General features: G+C 46.7%; 1 protein-coding gene across 1 annotated transcript in view; it reads left to right on the plus strand.

Annotated features, from left to right (window-relative positions):
* The first annotated feature begins 1,419 nt into the window (after positions 1–1,419).
* LOC143783373 (uncharacterized) overlaps positions 1,420–13,039 on the plus strand; it is a 45,558-nt gene continuing 33,938 nt past the window's right edge. The window contains exon 1 of the mRNA XM_077271788.1: positions 1,420–1,498. Coding sequence (XP_077127903.1) covers positions 1,435–1,498 — 64 coding nt within the window. The 5' untranslated portion in view covers positions 1,420–1,434. The remainder of the gene's footprint in view (positions 1,499–13,039) is intronic.

Below are 13,039 nucleotides of genomic sequence, written 5' to 3' on the forward strand. Positions count from 1 at the left end.
CCCCCCTTGCCCCATAGGGTATCATGCAGCTCACACGCCCCCCTTGCCCCATAGGGCGTCATACAGCTCACCCCCCCTGTGCCATAGGGCATCATGCAGCTCACACACCCCCTTGCCCCATAGGGCATCATGCAGCTCACACACACACCCCCTTGCCCCATAGGGCATCATGCAGCTCACACACCCCCCTTGCCCCATAGGGCATCATGCAGCTCACACCCCCCCCCCCCCTTGCCCCATAGGTCATTATGCAGCTCACCCCCCCACCCCATAGGGCATCATACAGCTCACCCCCCCACCCCATAGGGCATCATGCAGCTCACCCCCCCGCCCCATAGGGCATCATACAGCTCACCCCCCTGCCCCATAGGGCATCATGCAGGTCACCCCCCCCCCCCATACAACCAGGACTCAATAATTAAAAAAAAAAAAAAAAGCACAATACTCACCTCTCCTCCTCGCTCCCACACTGACTCCAGCAGCGGCTCTGCTCCGATGTCAGGAGCTGCGCTGCTGTTGGCCTCACTCACAGCAGGTGCGTGATGAAGTGATGTCATCACGCACCTGCTGTGTGTCAGCGGCGAGGGGAATCATGGGAGAGGGAGCGTCATCTGACGCTCTCTCCCCATTAATGAGCGCTGGGGGGCGGCGTTGGGGCCGGGACCCCTGGCTTACGGCCCCATAGCGGCCGTGTGAGCTGGGGGCCCCTGAGGGAGCAGGGGGGGTCTGCGGGCTCTGATAGCGGGCAGTGTTTAGCTGCAATTTGCGGCAAACGCTGCCCGCTATTGTAGTGAAATGAATTCACTCCTCCCCACGCCCACACACATTAGGCTCCATAGACATTATGGCTTTCACATGTTGAATTTTAACACCCAATACAGTTTACTCTTCTTCCCACACATGCACAGGGCTCCCTGGTATCTGTAGTTCCCCACAGCTCCTCGGGGTCTTGCAATCAGTATTGCGGCACGGCACCTCACACACTTATCCGGCGCTGCAGGGGATGAGTGCTCATGCCCCCTCGTGGTCGGGTGACCGCAGCGCCCTCACACGTCATCACTCTGTGCTGTCTGTGCGTGGTTCCCTGACGGTGTGCTCATGCTCTGCGGGCGGAGGCTGCCGGTGTTGCCTGTCTGAATGGAGAGCGGCCATCCCATTCCCATGCACAGTACAGGGGAACATCCATGTGGCATCACTGCAGGAGGGAGATCCCGTAGTTGCGTGGTGTGCCCCGGAAGCAGGAACAGATCGAGCGGCCCACTACAGGCACCGGCCCTTCTGGCATTTGCCAGAAGTGCCCGATGCTCAGTCCGGCCCTGGAGAATACAGTACTGTATGGCAGCAGGAGACGGGTTAACGACAGACTGACAGTTGACAACGGAGAAGGCTGCAGGCGACGGGCCTCTTGATGCCTTGCCTGCACCTTTACAAGTGATGGCCGCAGAACGGAACATCGGGGTTGGCGGCCGGTCTTCAAGTCCTGCATCAGACAGTAAAGGTAGGGGACAACGGCAGCGGGCGAAAAAGAATCACAGCTGTATGCTCTGGTGTTCTAATGGGCATGCTACCAAAAAACAACTTTGCTAGGTCTTACTTTCTTGGAAGGCCTTATATTTAGCAGTTCTGTAAAACCATAGGTCTTATTTTTGGGAGATGTCGTATTTTCGCGGAAACAGGGTATGAAAAGTAGATAATTGAATATGCAGATGGGTCACTTGTCCTCATTTAACTAGATGTGCATTTCAACAATAGGTATCAGTGGGACACAGTGGGGGGCGCACGTATATATATATATATATATATATAGCCGGGTTTAAGGTGGGGTCAGCAGCCCTGACAAAGAAGGACGGAGTTCTTTGAAACGCGTTGGTTTACTGGCCCTCTTGCGCACCCGTCCCCCAGTTCTGGTGACGTCCCCCAGACTATGCCTCTCTCCAACCTCGCTACTGTGCGGCTGCGCTTCTCGGCCAGATCGCACCGCCGGTCTCCTGCATTGGCTTACGGAGGTAACGGAGGGAACCTGACACCACGGTAGGACGCTCCCCAGGTCTCCTGCCGTCCTACCCTCCGCAGTAATCCTGCAGCACCATCGGAGGCTCAGCACACAAACCGTGCTCTCCACTTCTCCAGATAGCAGCATCACCGGACTCCTGGCACGAGCACTGCGCTCACCGCTACCAGAAGTAAGCTGCACACCACTAGGGAATCTGCTTCACATGTGCCGGTAGCATCACCGGACTCCTGGCACGAGCACTGCGCTCACCACTCTGTCACATCCTTGCATGCTGGCATACTACAGGCCTCTGTAAGGTCGCTGGGCATCGTGCACATACGGATCAGTTATATTACAGCTTTAGCGCAGGGTCTAGACTCTACAGACACTTTGCTGACCTCAGCCATATTTTAAAATAAAGAATTATTTGTTGTCATTTTTTGTTCTATTTATATTTTTGCTATATTTTTTATGTAACGATTTTATAACCCTAACCCAATCTCTAACCATACCCCTAACCTTAGCCATAGAACCATCCCAAATACAACTCCAAAGCCTAGCCTTAAGGTACCTTCACACTAAACAACTTTACAACGACAACGATCCGTGACGTTGCAGCGTCCTGGATAGCAATCTCGTTGTGTTTGACACGCAGCAGCGATCAGGATCCCGCTGTGATATCGCTGGTCGGAGCTAGAAGTCCAGAACTTTATTTGGTCGTCAGATCGGCGTGTATCGTTGTGTTTGACAGCAAAAGCAACGATGTCAGCAATGTTAAACAAGGAGCTAACGACCTGTGAGAACGATAAGTGCGTCACCGTTACGTCACAGGATCGCTCTTGCATCTATGTGGAGCTGCTGTGTTTGACATCTCTACAGCGACCTAAACAGCGACGCTGCAGCGATCGGATCGTTGTCTATATCGCTGCAGCGTCGCTGAGTGTGACGGTACCTTTAGTCTGAATTCTAAATATAAGGGTACCGTCTCACAGTGGCACTTTTGTCTCTACGACGGTACGATCCGTGACGTTCCAGCGATATCCATACGATATCGCTGTGTCTGACACGCAGCAGCGATCAGGGACCCCGCTGAGAATCGTACATCGTAGCAGATCGTTTGAAACTTTCTTTCGTCGCTGGATCTCCCGCTGTCATCGCTGGATCGGTGTGTGTGACACCGATCCAGCGATGCGATCGATTGTAACCAGGATAAACTTCGGGTTACTAAGCGCAGGGCCGCGCTTAGTAACCCGATGTTTACCCTGGTTACCACTGTAAATGTAAAAAAAAAAAACACTACATACTCACCTTCTGAGGTCTGTCCACATCCCTCGCCATCTGCTTCCCGCACTGACTGAGCGCCGGCCGTAAAGTAAAAGCAGAGCACAGCGGTGACGTCACCGCTGTGCTGTGCTTTACGGCCGGCTCTCACAGTCAGTGCGGGAAGCAGACGGCGAAGGACGTGGACAGACAGCGGAATGTAAGTATGTAGCTTTTTTTTTTTTTTTTTTTTTTTTTTTTACATTTACAATGGTAACCAGGGTAAACATCGGGTTACTAAGCGCGGCCCTGCGCTTAGTAACCCGATGTTTACCCTGGTTACCCGGGGACTTCGGCATCGTTGGTCGCTGGAGAGCTGTCTATGTGACAGCTCTCCAGCGACCACACAACGATTTACCAACGATCACGGCCAGGTCGTATCACTGGTCGTGATCGTTGGTAAATCGTTTAGTGTAACGGTACCCTAACTCTAAACCAATCTTTAGCTCCAACACTGTTCAAGGTCAGACAGAATATACAATTGTAAATTCAGTTCTTCATACTGATTGAACACAGTATTGAATCATATGGACTGCACTTAATTAAATTCTGTCATCATCCATGTGCTGCTCATCTCCTGCCATTACTTCTGCTGCTTCTGCACAGAGCAGCAGGCAAGATGAGCCTGTCATCATTAGCTATTGCGGTTTGCATAGGCAGCGACTAAAAAATAAAACAAAGGTCAGTTCATTATATTGAGCTTTGTCATTTTATTCATTGCCTATGCACTGCATGGTAGGTGATGTCAAACTGATTTTGCCTGCTGTGCTTTGCAGAAGTAGCGTCAGGCGTGCATTGACTGCACCACACACACACAACAGTGGAGCTTGCGGACACTGATCATTTGACAATTGGGTTGAATGGGGATGGGACTACTTTTTGCGGCCCCAAAACCCACAAGAAACAAAATGAGCAAAAACCCTGCTTTAGCTAAATAAGTAAAAAGCAAAAGTGCCTTTAAATAACAGGGTTCTGAGTAATACTGTTTTTGATTAAAAATAGCAAAAAAAATGCCATCCCACCATCAACAAAGTGACCCAGATTTTGACGACTCCTACCCGGTCTAATGTTAAAACCTTAGCATGTGTCAGAGTTGACCTCAGTGTGTGAATAAGGGCAGACAAAAGGACCGGGTCACAACTTATGGACACCAGTCTGGGGATCACTTTTAAATGTAATTTCCAGCTCAGGAGAGGGAGGCCACACCCGGCTTGCACAGAATGCACAAACATTGAGCTTGGTCTAAGTTGGTATACATGCAGCACATAAACACATGTTCACATTGGCCATAAAACATACAAAACTTTTGCGGCCCCGTAGACTTTTGCTTTGGGGGTCAACGGCCTCAGTGCCCCCTCATCCCCCTTCCACACTATGTCATTGCTTGGCACGGAGCTATATGATTAATGCAATGCTGGAAGAGAAAACAAATGTGACGTAACACATTGCTTAGCCAAAGGACCAACTAGTAAGTTAACTATCAGACCACTTAGTATCACCATCCTATTTTATACTTGCCCACAAAGTAACAAATGATGAATCCCCTAGTGTATTCTAGACCATCAAGTGTTATTCCTCTCATCTGCTATAGACCACCAGGTTAAACAACTCAAATTTCATACATCTCAAAAGAAGGGGAGCTCAACCTGACAACCAGAGAAAATGACATTTACCCATTGTAAATAGTGTGGGTGCATTTGGTGGTAGCTTACAATCCTCCTTCAGAATGTGTAGCTGTAACAGAACACCTGGCTCCGCAGGGGGTCAGCCTTTTCAGCTGCAAAGTCCAAGAAGTGTCGTTTCTCCTTGCGGAGATTGACATGCTAAGCATGCCGAGATGAGGAGACTTAGGCTATGTTCACACTTTGCGGGTTTTGCCGCGGATCCGCAGCGGATTTGACACTGCAGATCCGCAGCAGTTTTCCATGCAGGGTACAGTACAATGTTACCCTATGGAAAACAAAACCCGCTGTGCACATGCTGCGGATTTCCGCGGAAAAAGCCGCGCGGCTTTTCTGCGGAAAAAAAGAAGGAGCATGTCACTTCTTGGTGCAGAATCGCAGCGATTCTGCATCCATAGAAATGCATTGATCCGCTAACTTCCCGCATGGGGCTGTGCCCACGTTGCGGGAAGTTAAGCGGATAATGTGCAGATGGTACCCGGGGTGGAGGAGAGGAGACTCTCCTCCAGGCCCTGGGAACCATATTTTGGTGTAAAAAAAAAAGAATTAAAATAAAAAATAATGCTATACTCACCTCTCAGCGCTGCCCGCGGCGTCCGGTCTCAGTTGCTGTGCCGAACAGGACCTGTGGTGACGTCGCGGTCACATGACCGTGATGACGCCGCGGTCACATGACCGTGACGTCACGAAGGTCCTTGTCGGCACAGCCGCTTGCAGCGCCGAGGAGATCGCGACGTCAGAGGGTGAGGATAGCCAATTTTTATTATTTTTTACATTACTATTGATGCTGCATATTGCTGCATATGCAGCATCAATAGTACAGGAGTAATCCCGCAGCGGAAACCGCGGAACAAACCGCGATAAATCTGCAGGGATAACCGCAGCGGTTTTGCCCTGCAGATTTATCAATTCCGCTGCGGGATTAACCCGCAGAGGAACCCGCAAAGTGTGAACGTGGCCTTAAAGCCGCTCATCTGGGAAATATGCTAATTATGCAAATTGTCTCTTCAGAGAGGAAGAGAACTAGAACTCTAATGCCACCTATTGGACGGTAGCAATCCTACAAGTCAATGTCGACGTTTTAACGAGGATTGTCACATGACTTAGGATAATAGCAAAACCAGAATCTCAATTTGCAGACACTGTGTTTCGGGGTACTGCCCCTCGTCAAAACTCACAGCCCAACCAGCTTAGCTAGCATCCACAGGTGGTCTTACTGTGTATCTGTTTTGTTCAGTCAAATAGGATTTCACAAGAAGAATTTGGCGTTATCGTACATCCTAACCACACACCGGTTACTGTTTTAATTTCTTATTCTTTTGCTTGTTTGTCACACTTAAATGTGTCAGATCACCAGACAAATGTAAATATTAGACAACAATAACACAAGTAAACACAATATGCAGTTTCTAAAAGAAAGTCTGTATTATAAAGGGAAAAAGAAATCCAAAGTTATAGCTCCATTTTAACGCCTTAATGACCAAGCCAATTTTGACCTTAATGACCAGGCTAAATTTTACAATTCTGACCACTGTTACTTTATGAGTTTGTAACTGTGGAATGCTTCAATGGATCCCACTGATTCTGAGAAAGTTTTTTCGTGACATATTGTGCTTCATGATGGTGGTAAAATTTCTTCAATATGACTTGCGTTTATTTGTGAAAAAAACTGAAATTTTGCGAACATTTTAAAAATTTCACAATTTTAAAACTTTGAATGCTTTTGTCCTTAAATCAGAGAGTCATGTCACACAATATAGTTAATAAATAACCTTTCCCACATGTCTACTTTACATCAGTACAATTACACAGGTCTGCGACTAAAAAGCTGTTTGATTATTTTCATCTAATTGCCATGTATTTTGGTGTGCTGAAAATGAAAAAAAACATTGAAAAAAATCCTGGATGTCGGGATTTGCCACAAAATGCAAAATTCTCTTCAAATTTAGTATATTTTTCTCAATTTTGGTATTTTTATCTTAGGGTTTTGAAAATCAAAATGACAATTAATTAATTCACATCAATGCATTGAAGATATACAATGCCAAAAAAATATAACTTTCAAAGAAAAGAACTTTCAGAGTGAGCTAATGAAACCAGCATCAACAATGTTGCAAGCTGAGCGAGCAGACTCTGACATGCCCGGGCTTGATTCGATTGTTTTATCTTGGTTCTCGCCTGTTCACACTATTTCATCTCAGTTCGTGTTAGCTCATCATATTCAACTGTGTTTCCCAAAATTAGCATTATGGCTCAGCGGAAGTGTATTAATTCGCCTGACAGTTTCTGTTACATTTGTGGTGAATATCCTCAAAAAGAAGGGTGGTTTGCAGTTCAAGCGGTTGTGGAGAAATTTTTAGGCAATAACAAAGACCCTGACTACAAAAAAATCGTCGGATGAATGCTGAAAGCATTTCAAGCTTTAGGTTGCCTGATGAGTTTGAAAGTGGATTTCCTCCATTCCGACCTTGACAACTTTCCTGAAAATGTGGGAGCTGTTAGTGAAGAGCAAGGTGAGCGATTCCACCAGGACATTAAAGAGATGGAAAGAAGATACCAGGGAAGATGGAGCATTACAAGAATGGTAGACTACTGTTGGACGCTTCAGAGAGACCTTCCAGATGCTCCTCACAAGAGTAAATGTACCAAGAGAAGCCTCGCAGGGAAGAAGAAGCGATGTTAGTGTGTGTTAGTGAGCTCATTGCAGTTAGAAAATGATTTTCATGAAACATTTGTAATAAAAAATTAATTTTATGAGTCTATTTACATTTATTTTGAGGTATTGTCTTATTTAACATAGTTACTTAAATTGTCAGAAAACGTGATGTCCTATGACAAAACGGAGGTCATTTTCAGATTCAGCGCACTTAAAAACAAAGATTATGTGGAATAACCAAAACGGCTCTTGAAAGCATTTTTTTTGCAGACCTGTGTTATGGCAGCAATTTTTTTTCAGGAAGTTATAAGGGTTAAAAGTTGACCTGCGATTTCTCAATTTTCCAACAAAATTTACAGGACCATTTTTTTTAACCCCTTCATGACCCAGCCTATTTTGGCCTTAATGACCTTGCCGTTTTTTGAAATTCTGACCAGTGTCCCTTTATGAGGTAATAACTCAGGAACGCTTCAACGGATCCTAGCGATTCTGAGATTGTTTTTTCGTGACATATTGGGCTTCATGTTAGTGGTAAATTTAGGTCGATAATTTCTGAGTTTATTTGTGAAAAAAACGGAAATTTGGCAAAAAATTTGAAAATTTCGCAATTTTCACATTTTGAATTTTTATTCTGTTAAACCAGAGAGTTATGTGACACAAAATAGTTAATAAATAACGTTTCCCACATGTCTACTTTACATCAGCACAATTTTGGAAACAATTTTTTTTTTTTGCTAGGAAGTTATAAGGGTTAAAATTTGACCAGTGATTTCTCATTTTTACAACAAAATTTACAAAACCATTTTTTTTAGGGACCACCTCACATTTGAAGTCATTTTGAGGGTTCTATATGGCTGAAAATACCCAAAAGTGACACCATTCTAAAAACTGCACCCCTCAAGGTGCTCAAAACCACATTCAAGAAGTTTATTAACCCTTCAGGTGTTTCACAGCAGCAGAAGCAACATGGAAGGAAAAAATGAACATTTAACTTTTTTGTCACAAAAATGATCTTTTAGCAACAATTTTTTTATTTTCCCAAGGGTAAAAGGAGAAACTGGACCACGAAAGTTGTTGTCCAATTTGTTCTGAGTACGCTGATACCTCATATGTGGGGGTAAACCACTGTTTGGGCGCACGGCAGGGCTCGGAAGGGAAGGAGCGCCATTTGACTTTTTGAATGAAAAATTGGCTCCAATCTTTAGCGGACACCATGTCACGTTTGGAGAGCCCCCGTGTGCCTAAACATTGGAGCTCCCCCACAAGTGACCCCATTTTGGAAACTAGACCCCCCAAGGAACTTATCTAGAAGCATAGTGAGCACTTTAAACCCCCAGGTGCTTCACAAATTGATCCGTAAAAATGAAAAAGTACTTTTTTTTCACAAAAAAATTATTTTAGCCTCAATTTTTTCATTTTCACATGGGCAACAGGATAAAATGGATCCTAAATTTTGTTGGGCAATTTCTCCTGAGTACACCAATACCTCACATGTGGGGGTAAACCACTGTTTGGGCACATGGTAAGGCTCGGAAGGGAAGGAGCGCCATTTGACTTTTTGAATGAAAAATTATCTCCATCGTTAGCGGACACCATGTCGCGTTTGGAAAGCCCCTGTGTGCCTAAACATTGGAGCTCCTCCACAAGTGACCCCATTTTGGAAACTAGACCCCCCAAGGAACTCATCTAGAGGCATAGTGAGCACTTTAAACCCCCAGGTGCTTCACAAATTGATCCGCAAAAATGAAAAAGTACTTTTTTTTCACACAAAATTTCTTTTAGCCTCAATTCTTTCATTTTCACAAGGGCAACAGGATAAAATGGATCCTAAAATTTGTTGGGCAATTTCTCCTGAGTATGCCGATACCTCATATGTGGGGGTAAACCACTGTTTGGGTGCACGGCAAGGCTCGGAAGGGGAGGCGTGCCATTTGACTTTTTGAATGGAAAATTAGCTCCAATCGTTAGCGGACACCATGTCGCGTTTGGAGAGCCCCTGTGTGCCTAAACATTGGAGCTCCCCTACAAGTGACCCCATTTTGGAAACTAGACCCCCCAAGGAACTTATCTAGATGCATAGTGAGCACTTATAACCCCCAGGTGCTTCACAGAAGTTTATAACGCAGAGCCGTGAAAATAAAAAAATAATTTTTCTTTCCTCAAAAATGATTTTTAGCCCAGAATTTTTTATTTTCCCAAGGGTAATAGGAGAAATTGGATCCCAAATTTTGTTGTCCAGTTTGTCCTGAGTACGATGATACCCCATATGTGGGGGTAAACCACTGTTTGGGCGCACGGCAGGGCTCGGAAGGGAAGGCACGCCATTTGGCTTTTTGAATGGAAAATTAGCTCCAATCATTAGCGGACACCATGTCGCGTTTGGAGAGCCCCTGTGTGCCTAAACATTGGAGCTCCCGCACAAGTGACCCCATTTTGGAAACTAGACCTCCCAAGGAACTAATCTAGATGTGTGGTGAGCACTTTGAACCCCCAAATGCTTCACAGAAGTTTATAACGCAGAGCCGTGAAAATAAAAAATGTGTTTCCTTTCCTCAAAAATATTTTTTTAGCCCAGAATTTTTTTATTTTTGCAAGAGTAACAGGAGAAATTGGACCCCAAAAGTTGTTGTCCAGTTTCTCCTGAGTACGCTGATACCCCATATGTGGGGGTAAACCACTGTTTTGGCACACGTCGGGGTTCGGAAGGGAAGTTGTGACGTTTTGAAATGCAGACTTTGATGGAATGCTCTGCGGGCATCAGGTTGCGTTTGCAGAGCCCCTGATGTGCCTAAACAGTAGGAACTCCCCACAAGTGACTCCATTTTGGAAACTAGACCCCCAAGGGAACTTATCTAGATGTGTGGTGAGCACTTTGAACCCCCAAGTGCTTCACAGAAGTTTATAACGCAGAGCCGTGAAAATAAAAAATGTGTTTCCTTTCCTCAAAAATATTTTTTTAGCCCAGAATTTTTTTATTTTTGCAAGAGTAACAGGAGAAATTGGACCCCAAAAGTTGTTGTCCAGTTTCTCCTGAGTACGCTGATAACCCATATGTGGGGGTAAACCACTGTTTTGGCACACGTCGGGGTTCGGAAGGGAAGTAGTGACGTTTTGAAATGCAGACTTTGATGGAATGCTCTGCGGGCATCAGGTTGCGTTTGCAGAGCCCCTGATGTGCCTAAACAGTAGGAACTCCCCACAAGTGACTCCATTTTGGAAACTAGACCCCCAAGAGAACTTATCTAGATGTGTGGTGAGCACTTTGAACCCCCAAGTGCTTCACAGAAGTTTACAACGCAGAGCCGTGAAAATAAAAAATCATTTTTCTTTCCTCAAAAAAGATGTTTTAGCAAGCAATTTTTTATTTTCACAAGGGTAACAGGAGAATTTGGACCCCAATATTTGTTGCCCAGTTTGTTTTGAGTACGCTGATACCCCATATGTGGGGGTAAACCACTGTTTGGGCGCACGTCAGGGCTCGGAAGGGAAGTAGTGACATTTGAAATGCAGACTTTGATGGAATGGTCTGCGGGCGTCACATTGCATTTGCAGAGCCCCTGATGTGCCTAAACAGTAGAAACACCCCACAAGTGACCCCATTTTGGAAACTAGACCCCCGAAGGAACTTATCTAGATGTGTGGTGAGCACTTTCAACCCCCAAGTGCTTCACAGAAGTTTATAACGCAGAGCCGTGAAAATAAAAAATAATTGTTCTTTCCTCAAAAATTATGTTTTAGCAAGTAATTTTTTATTTTTGCAAGGGTAACAGGAGAAATTGGACCCCAACAGTTGTTGCCCAGTTTGTCCTGAGTACGCTGGTACCCCAAATGTGGGGGTAAACCACTGTTTGGGCGCACGTCGGGGCTTGGAAGGGCGGGAGCACCATTTGACTTTTTGAACGCAAGATTGGCTGGAATCAATGGTGGCGCCATGTTGCGTTTGGAGACCCCTGATGTGCCTAAACAGTGGAAACCCCTCAATTCTAACCAACACTAACCCCAACACACCCCTAATCCTAATCCCAACTGTAGCCATAACCCTAATCACAACCCTAACCCCAACACACCCCTAACCACAACCCTAACCGCAACACACCCGTAACCCTAATTCCAACCCTAATCCTAACCCTAATCCCAACCGTAACCCTAATCCCAACCCTAACCACAACTGTAACTCCAACACACCCCTAACCCTATCCGTAACCCTAACCACAAGCCTAATCTTAACCCTATTTCAAACCCTAGCCCTAATTCCAACCCTAACTCTAATTCCAACCCTAACCCTAAGGCTATGTGCCCACGTTGCGGATTCGTGTGAGATTTTTCCGCACGATTTTTGAAAAATCTGCAGGTAAAAGGCACTGCATTTTACCTGCGGATTTACAGCAGATTTCCAGTGTTTTTTTGTGCGGATTTCACCTGCGGATTCCTATTGAGGAACAGGTGTAAAACGCTGCGGAATCCGCACAAAGAATTGACATGCTGCGGAAAATACAACGCAGCGTTTCTGCACGGAATTTTCCGCACCATGGGCACAGCGGATTTGGTTTTCCTTAGGTGTACATGGTACTGTAAACCTGATGGAAAACTGCTTCGAATTCGTAGCGGCCAATCCGCTGCGGATCCGCGGCCAATCCGCTGCGGATCCGCTGCGGATCCGCTGCGGATCCGCTGCGGATCCGCTGCCCATCCGCTGCGGATCCGCTGCGGATCCGCTGCGGATCCGCTGCGGATCCGCTGCCCATCCGCTGCGGATCCGCGGCGGATCCGCGGCCGATCCGCAGCCGATTCGCTGCGGATCCGCTGGCCATCCGCTGCGGATCCGCGGCCGATCCGCTGCCCATCCGCTGCGGATCCGCTGCCGATCCGCTGCGGATCCGCTGCGGATCCGCTGCGGATCCGCGGCCGATCCGCTGCGGATCCGCTGCGGATCCGCGGCCGATCCGCGGCCGATCCGCTGCGGATCCGCTGCGGATCCGCGGCCGATCCGCTGCGGATCCGCGGCCGATCCGCTGCGGATCCGCAGCCGATTCGCTGCGGATCCGCGGCCGATCCGCTGCGGATCCGCGGCCGATCCGCGGCCGATCCGCTGCGGATCCGCGGCCGATCCGCTGCGGATCCGCGGCCGATCCGCTCTGTGTGCACATGCCATAACCCTACCCCTAACCCTACCCGTAACCCTAACCCTACCCCTAGTTCTAACCCTAGTTCTAACCCTAACCCTAGTGGGAAAAAAAAAAAAAAAATTCTTTATTTTATTATTGTCCCTATGGGGGTGATAAAGGGGGGGGGGGTTATTTATTATTTTTTTTATTTTGATCGCTGTGATAGAACCTACCACAGCGATCAAAATGTACCTGTAAGGAATCTGCCGACTGGCAGATTCGG

The sequence above is a fragment of the Ranitomeya variabilis genome, chromosome 6 (assembly GCF_051348905.1).
Source record: "Ranitomeya variabilis isolate aRanVar5 chromosome 6, aRanVar5.hap1, whole genome shotgun sequence".
NCBI classification, from domain to species: Eukaryota; Metazoa; Chordata; class Amphibia; order Anura; family Dendrobatidae; genus Ranitomeya; species Ranitomeya variabilis.